Genomic DNA, 18453 nt, shown 5'->3' with positions numbered 1-18453 from the left:
TATATAAATGTTCGTTATCTTGTCAATCTAAAATAAACTTTTAACTTTATAGTAGATATATTATTTAAATCATTAAATAGCTATTAAAAAATTATATAGTTTTTTATCTTTCATAAAAGATCTCCACAGGAGTACTGTCATATTGTGTGGCTAACAATTTGTTGGTCACACTTAAAAGACAAGATGTGACCAGGAAAAGAATCTACGGCAAGTAGGCCTTGATTGTCGAAAAATGTGGCATATCATGGTTGTGACATGGACAAATCATAGGCTATCACAAGTGTGACAACTTGGGTCACTCATCTAAATAGCCTTGACCATGTAGATGTCGTAGGCTAAATATTTATGTCTTTCTTAGTAGGTCAAAAATTTAGAGTTTGTTTGATTGGTACTAAGCCTGTTCAACTTATGCCTGACCCAAATAAGCCCAAGTCTAGTCGAGCCTAACTCTAGCTAACCATGCATCAAGTCGGGCCTAGGCCTATAATTGAAGCCCAAAAGTCAAAAAGAAATTCAATTTTTTTAAAAAAACCCAAAAAACCTATGAAAACTCGAACAGGCTTGGCCCAATAAATCTCGAGGATTATGCCATGTTAGGGCTTTGTAAGGTCTGGCCCGACTTGGGTTTGAACATGACTGTTCATGACTAGGCTTGCCCTGCCTTAATTAAGTACCAAAGTATGGCACTTCATACAAAGTTTGACTAATAAGACAAATGCTACTAACTTATGGGCAGAAGTTGAGCCTATAATAAGTGATATATGATGCTAAGAAACCGTAACAAGCTAATGTTATGGCATAAACCGAACAAAATTCATGGTGTGATGGTAAAATTAGGCATAAACCAAACACACCCTTTATTAGCCTCTCTGCCTAAAACCAATGGCATAAAAGTTGATGTCCTCGGGGCGAATCTCTGATCCTGGATTGGAGGTGGACCCAACTCGTTCATCGGATCTTACTTGAGAAAAAATAAACGGAAAATGAGAAGGACAAATTGGCTGAATTTTCCCAAAAATTATTTCGGCTGAATTGATTATGGGCTGAATTCTTTCGAGGGAAGAACGATGTGGGGTCCAATAGGCTGAAACCTCTTGTGGAAGAGGGTGGGCTGAATTCGTTCGCGGGAAGAAGTGGGCCGAATTTTATTTGGGCTCCTTTTTTTTAAAAAAAATATCTGTCCTATAATAATTAATTTTATTTTTCAAGTATGTCATTTGACCATTCGTTTTATTTGAAAAATTTATAAAAAACTTAAAAGTAGTCACACATGAAGTATTATTGATATTTTATCATCTAGTAACAATAAAAATAGGGGCAATTTCGTTTCTGCCCTTGTTTCAGGTTCTAATATTGATTTTGTCCCTCTTTTTTAGGTTTTTGTTTTTGCTCCTCTTTTTTTTTGAACCGAATGAAAGGATTGCCCTTGTTTTGGATGGCTGTACTAATGGCGTTAAATGACATATTAAAGGACTATTCTACCCTTTCACGAGAATATCACTTTTACCCTTATTTTTTTGTCATCCGTGTTGTTACCCTCCGTTATAAATCATAGAAAATACTAAAGCAGTATATTATTAATTCAAATCACATGTTTGAAAACTTATAATTTTTTTAAAAAATTGACAGATTTTTATCAGAAATTGGATACAATTTTAACAACATATAGCATATCATATCAATATCAAACTTTATCATGTATTTCCACATATTAAAAGTTCAAAATATCACAGAATTGGTCCAGATGTAACCATGTCCAAAATATCACAAAATAGACAACCATATCATCTCAAATTAGTCCACATATTACCATATCCAAAATATCACAAAACCAGACAACCATACCATCTCAAAGTGTCCCACATATTACAAGACAACCATACCATATTTCTTCCATCTCCCTAATTTCCTCCATGACTAGTCTTTAATACATCTGCATTCCAGGAATATTTAGCAATTTTCAGCACCATACTTTCCTAGGAAATTCACAAATTCCATAAACCCTATCCCATGAATGTACTGGACTAAGCAAAGGAAGGGGAAGGAAATGGTTACCTTACACTCCGAGGCAGCCCTCCCCGCAGCGGCTCTAGCGCCCCCTCCTCGCCGCCCCGCCGCAGCTAGGCCCGCCGTGGGCGCGCCCCCACCCCGCCGCCGCGCCTCCGTCCCCGCCGACGCCCTCAACCTGCTGCCCACAGGTCGCCGGCCAGATCCAGCCCTCTCCCCCCTTCGCTTTTTGTCACTCCTTGTCCCCTTTAGTCTCAACAGAGGTAAGGTGGTCATTATTTATTTTAGGAATTAAATTTTTTATTTTTTAATCTAAATATGTTGGTCAACTAACGGTCAATCTAATAGCCATCCAAAACAGGGACAACCCTTTTATTCGGTTCAAAAAAGATGGGCAAAAACGAAAACCCTAAAAAGAAGGGGCAAAATCAATATTAGAACCTAAAACAAGGGCAGGAACGAAATTGTCCCATAAAAATATCAATCGCCAAAAAATTCAAGTAAGATAAAAAGTTAAAAATTTGTATAAGAAAACTTAAAATTTAACTTGATTATTTTGGGACTGAAGTAGTAGGAAAAAAAAAGGTGTGGCGAGTTCTTCTGCAGACCATATCGTGTTGCCCGCCTGCCGTGTCCGTCCCCAACCTGCGAATCGTTCTGACAAAGCTTGTTTAAAGTGGCACAGTAGTAGTGTGCAATAGATTCATGTGTCGGACTTGACCTGCTGCGTTTGCTTCTTTGTTCTGTTCTTCGTGACCCATTCACTGCGGCGGCGCTCGTGGGTTTCCGGTGAGTGCCTCATAAGCTCATCCTGTCGCTGTTCGCCACCAGCTAAACCTGACGTTAGGGAGGGTTTGGGGATCCCCGGCCTTACCCATGCCCACACCCAGTGTATATCATGCCCATGCATCCCCCTCCCCATATCCACTGTCATCTAAATTACCCATATCCATTGGGGAATGGGTAAAATTGATGGATATGGGTAAGGAGATTTGGGTAATAGGCATAATAACACATTAGCCTGATAAAAACCAGGACATATTAGGGATAAAGACTGAAGTTTCCAGTGAAAAAACAAAGCAACTGCAGAGAACGTTGATTTTCTCCAAATATCAACACAAAATAAATTATGACATTGGATGGGGAGCACTGGCCCAGGCAAAATGATAGAGATGTCTATTGTTTGAAACATAATACATCATCAAAGCCATATAATAGCAGCATAACAATATCTGTTGTTAATCATAAGATGCAATTCAAAATTAGTGACTGGCTAGCATCAGGAGCAATATGTTTCACTGTAATCTTAACAATTTTAGAAAACATGCAACATCACATCCTCATTCAAGCTGATGTACAGCTGGCACTTCTTGAGTGCAGGACACACTACCTGCAGTCATTTGTTCCACAAAATCACTTGTTTCAGAAAAAAAGTTAGCAAGTTTATCAAAATTGCAACAGTATTGCACTATAATATTTGTGATATCTACTTGGTATATAACTCCTTAGCCAATCCTGTGTACAAATCACAGCTTCAAGTGTTTGAGGGAGTAGGCTACATCTCTTGTCATCAAGTGTTTGCTTAGTCAAGCTGAAGCATGATTCAGAAGCTACCGTTGACATAGGAACACTCAAGATATCACGGGCCATTTGAGAAATAATCGGATATTTTGTACCATGCAATTTCCACCAATTTAAGATGTCAAAATCAGTATCACTTATTCCAGGGTGAGGAGGGTCGTCCAGATAGACATCGAACTCTGATCTTTTCTGCTGATTCCAGGGTGAGGAGCAGTTCTATGCATTAACTTAAATTGAGGTTGTAGGTTATAAACGAACTGTCTTGTGTAATAGTGCTCACACATGCAGAATGAGTAATTGTGGCACACTACCATTCGAACAAAATCCTCGCGACTTCTTTGCTGGTCAAAAACAGGAAGTGTTGCCTTTGGAGTACCGGTCTTCTTTTTCTTTGACTTTTGAAGCTCCGGACAAACACGTATATGATAACTCAAATGACTTGTTCCATTTTTATTACCAGTGACTAACTATGAATTACAATGTATACAAACTGCCTTAGCACAACCCTCAACTAGTGCTATTTTAAAGTCTTTCCAAACTCTCGATCTTAACTTTTTAGTAGCATGATGACTTTGTGCATATCGACCTAGCTCAATTATTCCATCAACTCTATCGAATTGAATCAAAGGTATAGTATCAGTATATTCTACAATAAAATTGATACTCTATTTCAAAGCTATAAATATTTTAAGTTCTTTTTAGCATGAATGATGAAAATAACACGAAGAATTAATTCCAAGTATGTGAAAAAGAAATATTACCCATCATTGGTTTGCTCTTCAGATGATTCATTCTGAAAACTCTGTAAATCTTGATTACCACCTGAGCTTTGAATCTCACATGTGTCACTTGAGCTCATGACAGCAAAATCTCTCATGCCACCTAAACTTACGTGAATTGATGAGAGTAATGAAGTGACAGGATGTACAAGTATATTAGGTCTTTCCACTTACTGGAACTTTCATTTACAGCATGGTCATAGCTAAAGTCTTGCATTGAACCAATAATAGAAGCGCTCACCAATTAATAGCCTGTATCTGACAGAATAAAAGAAAAAAATTATTATAGCAAAACAAAAGGATTAGATGGCAACGTCTATCCTAGATCTTTTTATTTTCTCACTATCTTGTCCCCCATCCACAAGAGCAAACCAGAAACAAAGGATTATCAAATCAAAGATTCGATCAATCTCCACCACAAGCATAAATCTGGAACTAGAATCATGCCATAGCTGAGAGCACAGGAAAGATTTGGTTTTTCTCTATTGATTGTTACTAGGGTTTGAGAAGGGGAAAGATTCTAGAAATCAAAGGAGTAGATCAAGCAATACCTTGTCACTGTTGCTCCTCAACACCCAGGATCACCGACGGGGATGGCATTGTGCCGCTGCCTCACTCTCCACCACCGCCGAAGCCGCCGCCGCCGAAGCCATCACCAGTTCGCCGCTGCTGTCGAAGACATGGTTGGGGACGGGTATGATGGGGCACAAAGCGGGCAGAAATATCCCCATACCCTTTTAGTTTGTGGGTATACCCATACCCTCTGTATTTTTAATGGGTAAAGAAAATTTGACCCATACCCTACCCGTTTGACGTGGATGTGGGTATGGGGAACGGGTAAGGATACCCAACGGCAGGCCTGCCACCAGCTCCTGTGCCTGAGCGAAGTTACAATCATGTTCCCTCCGTACTTTCGTAACATAAGATTTTTTAGTTTTTTAGATGCTAATGAATCTAAACACACATATAAATTATGTATATTTATTAATAAATAAATTTAAATAAAACTATAAAGTTTTATAATAATGAAACGGAGGCAGTATTTTATATCAACGAAATACGAGCATGGCCGATGTACATTTAGTTGAATTCCACTTGTTTTTAGGGAAAAAAACAACAAAACTGGAGGCGTTTATTGTATGCGAGAGAAAAGAACATCGGACATGTAAGAACAAATTTCAGATTGGTGTGAAATGAATCGCGTGTAACTAACTTGGGCTCTGCTAGTCTGCTATACATAATATTCACCATGTATTGTTACCGGTTGACTTTTTGGAATTGACCATTTATTTTATTTAAAAAAATTATACAAACATGTGTAAATATAAGTTATAATTAAAATATATGTAGCAATAAATAATTAGAACAAAATTAAGAATAATCATGAATTTTTATCATTTATATTATTTTAAAAACATGTGCAAATATGAAAAAAAATATAAATTACAGTTAAAATACATATAGTAATAATTAATCAAAACAAAATAAATAATAATTACGTAAGTTATTAATAAGACTAAAATCAAATATGTACCAAAAACCAGAAACATTCTCTAATAAAATAGAGAGGTCGTGTTTTTTTCACGTGTGTATAGTTATCCCTTTTGAAGTAGGCAGCTATAAATGTGGCGTTTTCCCAACACCACGAAAGAAGATACTTTTTATTTATGTGATGTCTATTTAATGTTATAAATAGTAAAATTAATTACTGTAAAGTTGAAAAACTACCTTAGGATGGTTTTTTTTTTAAAAAACAATGTTTAACGGTTAAAACCTTTAACAACCAAGAAAAAACTTCGAAGAATACGGGAGGAAACACGCGGCCGAAAAGGTTCAGAATATGCCGCAGGATAACCGGAAAATTGGATAAGGGGCTAGACCAATTCTAAACCATCCGATTTACTAATCCACGGTATAGATACGTTTTAACCTTGGTGGTGGGGTCAAGCTAATGACACCAACCGGTGAAGCCCGGGCCGCTAATCCGGTAGGTCGTTTGTCCCCTCTAGAATGCTCCAAGTCACCTCTTCCATCCTTGCCATCCATATCGCCAATAAATTACACGAATTACCATTTGTACGCCTTACTCGCCTTTTATTTTTAACAGCAGGGTTATGCAAGAATCAAGTAGTGACTCATTTTGAACGAAGGATTCTAGAGAAAATCGCGGAAACTGAATTAGCTCTCGATGAGAATACTGGTAAGACGCCCCTTTTTTCCACGATTCAAAAAACACTTTATTTAGAATACATATTAGAATATAAAACACTTTCTTTAGAATAAATATTAGATTAAATGAACCGCAAAAGCAACTAATGTTATTGTTATAATTTCAGTACATATCCAACACGTGTTTTGATCGTGAAAAGTTATCCTATTTACACGTGCATTTATCATATTTAGCGCTTATTCACTGTAGCCAAAATATAATCTCACGTGATAGATAAATATGTTCATGGGTAGGCATATTCAAACATTGGACCGGGCTTAGAAAAAGCTCATCCCAAGCATGAGATCTATAAAAAATCATAGCATAGGTCTGACTTAACCCTTAGATTTTCTCAGACTTTTCATAATTTTGAAGCTTTTTCTAGATTTTTGGAATTCGATAGCTAGGCCTAAGCCGGGCCATGGTGAGCCTGTTTGAACAAGCTTACTCATAGGCACTAATGCAAAGTTGCTGGTATTTATGAATTATACCACAATACTACCATTACAACTGAAAAAGGATGACTACTCTTCTTTTTCGTTATGCTACATCTGTTCTAAAATATAAACTTTTTTAGGTTTAACATGAACTAAGAAGATATCAAAGATTCTCTTTTAGTTGCTTTAGTGGTTAATTTTTTGATTTTGAATTGATTAGATTCCCTTTTCAAGCAACATTGGCTCTAAAATCATATAAATGGTTAAAACCATAAGAATCCGTGCATAAATGCTTATATTATGATACCATTTTGTTAAGGAAGTAGTAGGATGAATCTAGACAAAGGGTTGTCATGGTCCCATAGAAACTAAACCTCTCATAGTACGATGAATTGTCCAGATTCGTGGTACTGGGAAGTATCACATCACTACTAGATTTTGTTTTTATGGGATAGCTAAGTTTTAATTAAACAACAAAATCTTATATGCATATCAAAATTTTGAAGATTTTTGCATAATGAAAAAATACATCACCTTGCGATATTGCTATTCTTGGTACTACTTCTCTCTTTTAGGAAGAACAATAATTAAAAAAACACTATAAAAGAATCTCGCGAGAAGAATCCATACATTGCTTGGTGCTCCATTCATTAATAGAAAATCTTGTTCATCTTATTATGCTATCAATAAAACATTAAATGAACAAAAGATCACCGTATCTTTAAATCTGACGTCATAAGTTATCAAATTAAGATATAAAAAGATATTGCGATATAAATCTGATGCCATAAGTTATCAAAATAAGATATAAAAAGATATTACGATATAGTATAAGAATTCTTCGTTGCAGTTTATTTTACCACATTATTTCCAATATGTTTCTACATAATTTACTTCTAAATCGATCAAAATAAGATATATAAAAGTTTATTTTATTTTAATATTTAAGGTGGCATCGAATAACTACTAAGGTCATGTTCGGCATATGTTACGTTATCCCATATTCTCTTATTTTCCGCGCTCACGTTTCCCGAACGATTAAACTGTATGTCTTTATACGAAATTTTACGAAATTTTTCATAAAAAAGTTACTTATCTATTTCATAATTTTATTATACTTAATAATTAATTAATTATATATAATTTATTACTATATTTTTCATACTAAATAATTAACCCCTCTTTCTACTGCCGCCGCCGAAAGCGACCTAAACACCCGTACCATAACTACACAAGTGCACAACCCTTTTTTAAGTCCACGACAGTTCTACTAAAGGGTATTTCCGTAATTCCTTTTTCGCATTCAGTGGACTGCTAATCCGTGTCTATAAAAGGATAAGCCCCCACTTCCCCTCGAAGAAGAAGCAAGCAAAGCGCCCACAGAAGCAACAAGGAGAGGCGACTCGACTTGCTTCCTTCGTACTGCTCGCCCCTCCCCTCCCCCCAATCTCTCTCTCCGGCCGCCGCCGCGGCCGGTTGCCGGAGCTCCCCGCCGTCTCCCCCCGCGCCATGGCGTTGCAGGGGAAGAAGCTCATCAATGACCCGGACGGTACCGGCCTCCGCGCCCATTTCCCCCCAGTTTTTTTTTCTTCCCGTTGATTTCCGCGAGTTGTTTTTTTCGGGGGGTTTCCTTGGGTTCCTAGGGTTTAATCGCTCCCGGTGTCCCCGGCGGGGGGTTCGGATTGGTGGACTTTTGGTGCAGATGTGGTGACGGAGTTCATCGAGGGGCTGGTGGAGACGTACCCGGGCCTGCAGTACTTGGACGGGTTTCCTCAGGTGGGTGATGTCCGCGAGGGGAATTGGTTTTGGTTTTGTTTTGGGGACCATTTCGCGACGAACCTCCTCTCGAATGTGTGCAGATTAAGGTTGTTCTTCGTGCTGATGTCGTGCGGGGCGCTTATGATAAAGTCGCGGTTATCTCAGGTACGGGGAGCTGTGTTTTTGTTTTTAATTTGTATGCGCATGTCTTGTTGGGAGCCGTGTTTTTCTTGTAATTTCTGAGTTACGCACAAATATCCACAAATGTTCTGGTCTAGTTTGAAAATTTGTTTCAAATAATCATATGCCATTTTTGTAGATCATCTACAATGCTAATAGGACTGCCTTATTTTGCTGGTTACATACTGAATTGACACGTTTTGATCTAGTTCATAGTTGTTCTGTTTATTTTTGTGTATCATAAAATTGGAGGAGAGGTTTGTTTTTCCACAAAAATTAAGATGTTCCCTCACTAATTCCTGACTGTCTTGGCTTCCACGGAATGCACCTCAGATTTGGATGTTATAAAATTAGTTTGCTCCAGCATTGCTTTGTTTACACTTTTGAAACAGGCTTGTTTATAACTATTTTCTTCAATACTTATTTGTCTTACTTCCAAAAGTAACCTGCAACCAGATCTAATTGGTGATCAGGATGGCCATTTCGAATTTGCAAATCTTAAAACAGTTAGGGCTGTGCATGCTGATTGAGATTGGCAATCTTGAAATTTGTACATTGTGCGTATTGTTGTTTGAATGAATGAAACATGAACATATGGTAATGCATTGCACATAGTGACGACATAACGAAGGTGCATTGCATGCCATGCAATTGTGATATAAATGGCATGCTTCTTGCCCATGTGTCATCATGTCTCCCACTGGAATGCTCATTTTTTTCGTTATGAAGTTTGAGCACACTTTATTTTTGTTGTTTAGCTAATCTTAGTTTCTTCAAAAAAAAAAAAAACTGGTAATGTTATGTTGGAATAGCCATATGGTATAACTAGATCTGATGTATGCTGTATTCTTGTCTCGATACCCAAGTGGATCAGTTGTTTCTCTTACTATTTGGTAGAAGTGGAAGTGGGACTAGGGGTTGCAGTAGCAGTTCTATTGTGTGTACTGCTGTCAGGTTTGTGATGGTACCATGATACAATGACAAGGAAGTTCTATTTTATGTTTCCTGGCATTGCTCGGAAGTAATAACCAATATGCATCTGAGTTTGCAGTTACTCTAGCCAGCTGTAGTTTCCCTCCTTGCAAATCACTAACACTGAAGTTCAATTTACACCTATAGATATGCAAAACACCATCCCTCCTGCATGCAAATCACCTCATGAGCATAGCCATAAGATTGCCATTTATAACATCTCAATAAAGCAGTCCAATTTTGCTGATAGGTGGTGGAAGTGGCCATGAGCCAACCCATGCTGGATTTGTTGGGCCAGGAATGTTGACAGCTGCTGTTTCTGGAGATGTTTTCACTTCTCCGCCTGTTGATTCTATTTTAGCTGTATGATTCTTCCAGTTAAAATTAAAAGTGTAAATTACTTTTATTGCTGCAGTTAACCTAGCTTACATGTTCTCATTGTAGGCTATTCGAGCTGTAACAGGTCCCATGGGGTGTCTTCTAATAGTAAAGGTACTCTGCAGCCTCTGTTCTAAAATGTTGATCCTGAGATGATAGGTAGCACTTAAGGCCCTGCAATTTTGTATCATCTGATGCTGTCTGGTTGAACAATGCTCTTTTGATTATCACATGAACATTTTACTACCGCCTTCACCAGCTGTCATCTTGTGTATGTGTAGAAAAAACTACACACACAACAGATAGATGGAGAGGAGGCATTTCCTCAAAATAAACTATGAACTCTTTTTTGAATAAAAGAACGAAGATGGGGCATATCAAACTACCCTGCTGGTGGTGTGCTACTTTTCTTTTTTACATTGTATATTCTTGAAGCAGTAGCTATGGGTGAGTGGGTTGTAGAGTAGACATGATTCGGCTAAAATAAGCTTTGGATGCGTAGAGTGTTGTGGGTTAATGCCAAGTTGCCAATTATTCAATTTTATTCTTGACAAAAAAATGTTTGAGCGTTATGTCTTGAATAATCCTTGAAGTTTCAGTAATTAGGTGAAAATTTCAAGCTCTGTCACCTTGCTCCTTCTCATGGTGCATTGCATCTTTGATTTTTTTTCTATTGCTCTGTTCTTAGCACTTGTATTTCCTGTTTCCACCCCTCCCTACCTCCAAGTTTCCTGAATTGTCTAAAAAAAATGAAGGGCCACACTTGAGATTTGGAATATAATCTAAAAGAGAAATCATATACTATTTTTATTTATTTATGCTGTTGGTATCAACAGTTCTCCACTAGTTTGGTGAAAATTAACCTTGTACAGTGCTTCTCTCTCCCCCTTATAAAAAAGTGTGAACTCATCTAAAAAAAGAGCGAACTGGACCATACTAATTTCTGCTGTGCTCATTGGTTGTATCTATTTGAGCCATGCTGATTGAACCTTAGGTCTGCTGCATCTATTCACACTTATGATTGCTGGACGTTTGCAGAACTACACTGGTGACAGACTCAATTTTGGGTTAGCTGCTGAGCAAGCAAAATCTGAAGGCTATAAGATGGAGGTTGATGAACACTCAGTATCCTTCCACTTTAGTTCTTTTGGGCAAATCGTTCAAATTACCTTCTAAGTAGTATCTGTCCACTGTAGATGGTTATTGTTGGAGATGATTGTGCCCTCCCTCCTCCTCGAGGGATAGCTGGTAGAAGAGGTTTAGCAGGAACCGTCCTTGTGCATAAGGTATTTTATTGTTGCTATTGTCTTCTCAATTTTAGTCTATGCTTGGTATCTACACTTTTGAACTTATTAAGCAAAGTTGGACTGAGAAAATCTCTTTCATTTCGATTGATCTTCCACTTGTTCATGCTAGAGGCCATCTTTTTCTAGCCATACCACAAGCGTGCACCATGCTTATTTAAACAAATATATGGAACATTTTAAGTTGGTAGTGCCTACCAGATGTAGAAATTGTGTTATCTGTTATCATAGTATGGTCAAGTGGATTTGATTAAAATTTGTTCTTGTGGTCTTTCAACATGTTCTGGCCTAACTTGAATGAATCAATCCTTTGTTGCACCTACTTCTTGTTGTCCTCTGAAGTCCTAAGTTTGTTTGGATTGCACAGGTTGCTGGAGCTGCTGCAGATGCTGGTTTATCTCTCGCAGAAGTTGCTGCAGAAGCAAAACATGCATCTGAGGTTGTTGGTACAATGGGAGTTGCACTTTCTGTTTGCACATTACCTGGTCAGGTGACATCTGATCGTTTGGGTCCTAAGCAAATGGAGCTTGGCCTTGGAATTGTAAGATTAAACCTTGTCAGTTATTATTGTCACCGTCAATGAGCACAGAAACAATTGGCACAACAGAATATTGTCTATTTGTTAGTTTTTGTGCATCTGTATTTGTTCCCAATATAGATAAGTGCTGTAAATTTGCATCTTCCCTAGTTATGACTCACATTATTTGTTTCCCAGCATGGAGAACCTGGTGTTGCTGTTGTTGAGCTCCAGATGATTGACGTAGTAGTAGAACATGTTCTTAAGCAGATATTGTCACAGGTATGTTTTTGATAATGCTATTTTTCCTAACCTCTTTATGTTTCTCCATTTCCCGTTCAGTTGAATCTGCGAGCATTTTACCAATTTAATCTGTTTTATTTCAGTAACTTGAATTGAATCCATGTTTTCCATTCTTCATGAAGGATGAATCTTTTTTACTTTAGCTTGAATAGCCAAGCTTGCAGTTGAAACTGCCAACATTTAAAATTGTTTGCAGGACTATTTTTGGTCATTTAATCCATTTCATTTCAGTAGCGTGGTTCTATATTTTTTGTTCATCATGAAGTCTGAGACTAAGCAGAGTTTAGCTTGCCAAAGCTATGTCCTAGCAGTGAATTTCCTTTTTCAAACAACTCCCTTACTTTTTCCTTTGTTAGGTAAGGTCCTTACTGACTGTGCAAAAGAGGGTATAGCTTGAAAGCCAGGAAATGGAAGTGAGCATAATGGGTGAAAGTTTGGGTGGGATGCTCTTTCGGTGTTATGACACCGTTGACTTTTATTTGACACCGTTGACTTTTAGGTTCATGTTTGACCTTTCGTCTTATTCAAAAAAATATGTAATTATTAATTATTTTGTTATAATATGATTTATTATTATAGCAACTTAAGTATGCTTTATAATTTTACATATTTAGATATAAATTTTGAATAAGACGAATGGTCAAACGTAGATTCAAAAGTCAACGGCATCATATAAAAAAACATGGAGGGAGTATTTAATATGAACCAAAGTTTAGTGTAGAGAGGAGATTCTACTAAGCAAGAATGCTGGATTATTCCTGCAATACAATTTCATTTTACTTATAGTAGGTAAATGTTGTCTCAGCTTTAGCACAACTCTCTCTATATATGATGCTGCATGTAGCTAATGATTACTTATACAGCCTAGATGGCACACCTTTGTTTTCTTGCCAACTTGGGTACATTATTGTTTGCACTGTCTAGTTATATATGCATTTCATTGTTTATGTGATGGCGATGCATCCTTGCAGGAAACTCAATATCTTCCTATCACAAGAGGGAGCAATGTTGTCCTCCTAATCAATGGGTAACTACAGATGTGAAAGTTTTCCTTGCGCTATATGAGTAGCGTAAAATTTGCACAAGTAGATCACAAAAATAAACACTCTGTATTTCAATTGATTATCATATGGTTTGCTTCCTATGTCAGCATCTATATTTCACGATGATTAGGTATATTGATTTTTTTTCCTTTTGGTGTATGGACCTCACATTCTGACCTATGCTGAGCAGTTATCATCACATTTAGTATTACTTAATTGTTTAATCCCATCGTTGAAAAATGCAGACTGGGTGCGACTCCTGTCATGGAGCTTATGATTGCAGCAAGAAAAGCTGTTCCTGAATTACAATTGGAGTATGGGATCGCTGTTGACAGAGTCTACACTGGCACATTTATGACTTCACTTGATATGGCTGGTCAGTGACTTTCTACCATTAATATCTCCATAGGAGAATCTGAGCTGCAAGGGTGTATAAACATCTCAGCATAAATTAGTCAGGAGACATAGCCACTTATCTAGTGAAAATGCATTGAATCATGATAATCTGTGGTGTTTGCTCAAATATGAACAGTATGGATTTGTTTGATCAAATCTCATGAATTTTTTCTGGTTAAGATAGAACTTTGTTCTCTCTTCAATGTGATGTTTACATATACACTTTCACCATAGAAGCTTAGAATCATGGCTAATTTGCACTCTTATGCTACATATCCTGTTTTTACTTGCAGGATTCTCTATCACTATCATGAGATCAGATGAAAACATTTTGCAGCGACTTGATGCCCCAACTAAAGCGCCAGCTTGGCCTGTTGGATCTGAAGGTAATGTTCCTTGCTGGAAGAAGTTTGTGCTTTTTATGAGATACCTAGTATGTTTATCAGTGTACAAACCCAGAAATAATTCCCCTTATCACACATTGCTCTGCTTAATATTGAACTTCTAAATTTATCATTGATTCAGGAAATCGCCCACCAGCAAAAATTCCCGTTCCATTGCCACCATCACCATCAGTGAAGGATGATGAGGTAAAGTGAAATTCACTTTTGTAAGATTATCCTGCTGGTTGGAAGTTGATGAGGATGGTAGTTTCGAAGTATAAAAGAGCTGTGTATTGTTGTCTGTTGATTCTGCATGGGCTATAGGTGTATTTCAGTTGCTGTGTTATATGCTGCATTGAACAATACTTTCATACCCAGAATTGGAGAGCAAAACAGGCGAAATTAAAAATATAAATTTGGAAGATGTTTTCTTATATAATACTACATTTAGTCAATATTATTGTTTGGATTTTTTAAACAGTGCTGGCAGTTGCATGTCATAAGTCTATTGTTAGTTAGTTACCAGTTACCACCCAGAACCTCCTAATTACAAAGACTTGGTCTGCAGATTCTTGCTGAATCTCAGGAGTTAAGCAAACAAGGGTGTATTCTGGAGGCTGCTATTGAAGCAGGTGCTAAAGAAATTATCAATATCAAGGATAGCCTAAATGAATGGGACAGTAAAGCGGGTGATGGTGATTGTGGAACCACGGTGAGTTTAAGAGGGGCTTACTGCTTACCCAATTTAGCCTTGAGTAGTTTCTGATGATATAGCTATTTTAAGATAAAAAAATTGTCTGTATTTTTCAGATGTATAGAGGTGCAACAACTATTCTTGAAGATATGAAGAAGCGGTAAGTTAGAAGCATGCCATATTATTGGTGATTGGTTCGTATTACCTACAGAATTTTAAGTTCTATTCATGCTGAGCTTGTATTAACATACAATTCACTACAGTTTAATACTCTCAAGCTTTTAAATTTGATTTCCTAATTCCTGCAAAGAATACATGGAAGTCATCAATTTGGTTGTTTTTAAGACAAGTATATAAATGGTTTGAAATCACCACTGTGGTTGCAACCTTTTCTGAGACAACTTTATACCGTAAGCCAGTCACACTGTCACTATCTGTGTCACTATCCCAGTACACATTTTTACGTTGGCTATCCTTTTTCTGTAGTTGCATATATACTTGACTAATTACTAGTGCATTTTTCTTCTTGTCAGTTACCCAATGAATGATGCAGCTGGAACAATTAATGAGATTGGATCAACAGTCCGGAGGGTGATGGGTGGAACAAGTGGAATCTTGTAAGAAATATGTGCATGTTTACCTCTTTGATTATCTATCATCCGTTTCATTCACAGAGAAGTTATTCTTCTTTGTATTTTTATTCAGGTATGACATACTTTGCAAAGCTGCGTATGCAAGCTTAAAACAGAACACAAGTATTGGTGCAAATGAATGTAAGAGATTTACAATGTGAGTGTGATGACATCTAGAAAATCACATACTAAACTTAAACGTGCTGCTTTTCTGCAGGGGCTGATGCTTTGGAAGCCTCTCTCACTGCTGTTAGCAAATATGGTGGTGCTAGTGCAGGATACCGCACAATGCTGGACGCCCTAATTCCTGCTTGTACAGTCCTCAGAGAGGTCACTTGTTGAATCGTTTGCTCTTGCAATGTAATAGTCCACCATGCTTGTTTGATAAATTTGCCGTGCTTAAACAGTCTCTCAAAGCTGGGGAAGATCCTGTGACTGCCTTTATCGCATCTTCTGAAGCAGCATCAGCTGGTGCTGAATCCACTAAACAGATGCAAGCGAAGGTATGCTCTTTCACTCCATTCTACAAACTATGTTTGTTTCTTTAGCTTTTGCAGTGCTTGTGCAAGGGCAACTGCTAGGGTTTTCACAGTACTAGATGATGTTTAGTACTACTTCCTCTGCATTTTAATACATGATATCATTGACTTTTTGGCAAAGGTTTGACCATTCATTTTTTAAAAAAAATATGCAAAAAAATATAAGTTATAATTAAAATGCAGTTAGTAATAAATTCAATCACAACGAAGTAAACAATAATTATGTTAGTTTTTTTGAATAAGATGAATGATCAAAGGTGTGCTAAAAAACTTACGATGTTATCTATTAACATATGGAGGGAGTATGTTTTTATATTTTGGAATGGAATGAGTACCGCTAGAGTGACCTTTTGTGTTTCCCTTTGGTTATATTCGTTCCGAAGTAACAAAATTCGCGTGCACTTGCAGGCAGGGCGTTCGTCATACATTGCTCCCGACCTGGTGGCATCAGTTCCTGATCCAGGAGCAATGGCTGCTGCAGCATGGTACCGTGCGGCGGCCCATGCAGTGAAGAACAAGGTGCACGGCTCGGATAGCTAGGTAGTTCATGGCATGCTATGTGCACGCTATGCCTCATTCATAGACCAAAAGTACTGGAGTACCCATACTGAGTTACTGACGGCGAAATTCTGGGGGCGTTTTCTGACCCACCCCTTCAGATTTGATTTCCGCTTGTGCTATTTTTGCATGGGCCGAGAAATCGAGTTCAGTATTCTTTTGCCCTCACATCATACAGAGAGAGCTCTTTTATTGAAGAGTTTGTAGACGATACAAGGATGAATGGAAGTGAAGCTGTGCTTTTGCCACGTCGATGATATATGTTCGCATGCGTTCGATGATACGACGGTATATTTTGCCATGAAATGCTCCTGCCATTTCGTTTTGACTGTGATCTCGGCGGTATCTTGTCTGGTAGGGTACGCGCACGCAGTCACCTAGCGTTCGCACGCACCACTTATTTTAGTTTTTAGATTCAATATTTCTCCCTCTTATTTAAATTTCTTTGGGATTAATATTTTTTATTGTTATCAAATGGTGAAACATGAATATTATTTTACGTGTAATTAATTTTTTAAGTTATTTTATAATTTTTCTAAATAAGACGGAGGATCTACGAAAAATTTCTCCCTCTTATTTAAATTTCTTTGGGATTAATATTTTTTATTGTTATCAAATGGTGAAATATGAATATTATTTTACGTGTAATTAAATTTTTAAGTTATTTTATAATTTTTCTAAATAAGATGAAGGATCTACGGAAAACAATAAATAAAGTAGTGTCTACCCTTAAACTCGCATTAACTGTTTAAAAAGATCCTATCCTCAGCAATGCGCCAATGACCATATGTTAGCAGTTGGACTCTTTTCTTTCCTTCTTTTTTCTGGTTAGAGCATCTTCAGCAGCTTATCTAAATTTGGTTATTCATATTTTGATTTGAATGATCATCAAAAACAGTTTTATCCTTTATATATTTTTTTTACTCTAGCTGATCATCCATATATAACAACATTTCTATATCTCTTGGATGAGAGAACATTTAAATATAAAGTTTCTCTTTTAATACTCCTAATACGGATGACATTGAAAAATAGATAATAAAATGAATGTTTTACTGACCTCCCTTGCCACGTCGCTGCCACGACCGACGCCGGACTCTAGGGATTCAGGCGCAGGCGCAGGCCCAGCCACCGAAGCCCCCTGTCCGATGACGTCACCGCGTCCGCTAGCTCCGGGGCGGCCGGCGCTGCGTTCGGGGTCCCGATGGTTGTCGAGTGGGTCGAGGCGGAGTGCGCCATCTGCCTGTCGGAGATGGCGGACGGCGGCGAGTGTGTCCGCGTGCTCCCGACGTGCTGGCACTGCTTCGGCGGCACCTACGGCGAGTGTGTCCTGCCGCGCGCCGTCGCGGGCGGGCGATCCCTAGCCCACCAACCAACCAGGTCGCTGCTCCCTCCTCTTCTTCCCTGCCTCCAGCTCATGCTCACCGCCACCTTCGGCCTTTGCCTGTGACAAGTACAGACACGAAGTGACAACAAGTATATTATGATGGAGCTACTTCACCCTTTAGCTATGTTGATGTTCATCGAGTACAAAGAAGTACCCTGCTATCTCTACTCATATTCTTCCATGGTTTTTGACAATGCGCATCGTGAGATCGACAGTTGCGACCTGCTTGTCTATTTGGATTAACGACAGTAGCCAGCCGCTGCTGCCCCGCCTGTTCCAGCCACCGGCATCCATGGGAGAGAGAGATAAGAGTAGAAAAAAGAGATGAAGAAAATAAGCTACTAACATACGAGGTCCATCATACACCATATTAGCATAACTGGAATTTCTTTTTAA

General features: G+C 38.0%; 1 protein-coding gene across 1 annotated transcript; it reads left to right on the top strand.

Moving 5' to 3' along the window:
• Positions 1–8383: 8383 nt before the first annotated feature.
• LOC102716582 (putative 3,4-dihydroxy-2-butanone kinase) lies at positions 8384–16922 on the top strand. Its single transcript, XM_006650441.2, has 20 exons — positions 8384–8562; positions 8716–8789; positions 8873–8936; positions 10174–10286; positions 10368–10415; positions 11340–11411; positions 11498–11587; positions 11973–12146; positions 12321–12404; positions 13397–13452; positions 13714–13844; positions 14158–14250; positions 14390–14454; positions 14816–14959; positions 15058–15101; positions 15475–15558; positions 15647–15714; positions 15791–15903; positions 15981–16076; positions 16521–16922. The coding sequence occupies exons 1-20, from the start codon at positions 8523–8525 to the stop codon at positions 16650–16652; spliced, it is 1785 nt and encodes a 594-aa protein (XP_006650504.1). The 5' UTR covers positions 8384–8522; the 3' UTR covers positions 16653–16922.
• Positions 16923–18453: the final 1531 nt, after the last annotated feature.

Source organism: Oryza brachyantha, chromosome 3, assembly GCF_000231095.2.
Source record: "Oryza brachyantha chromosome 3, ObraRS2, whole genome shotgun sequence".
NCBI lineage: Eukaryota > Viridiplantae > Streptophyta > Magnoliopsida > Poales > Poaceae > Oryza > Oryza brachyantha.
The sequence above is the reverse complement of the archived record's forward strand: the minus strand, read 5'-3'. Positions and strand labels throughout refer to the sequence as shown.

Bases quoted from the DNA above. Each gene is read 5' to 3' on its own strand.
- LOC102716582 (XM_006650441.2), top strand. From the start codon at position 8,523: ATGGCGTTGCAGGGGAAGAAGCTCATCAATGACCCGGACG. The intron at 8,937-10,173 runs GTACGGGGAGCT...TTTTGCTGATAG, and splicing joins TAAAGTCGCGGTTATCTCAG to GTGGTGGAAGTGGCCATGAG. The intron at 11,588-11,972 runs GTATTTTATTGT...TGGATTGCACAG, and splicing joins GAACCGTCCTTGTGCATAAG to GTTGCTGGAGCTGCTGCAGA.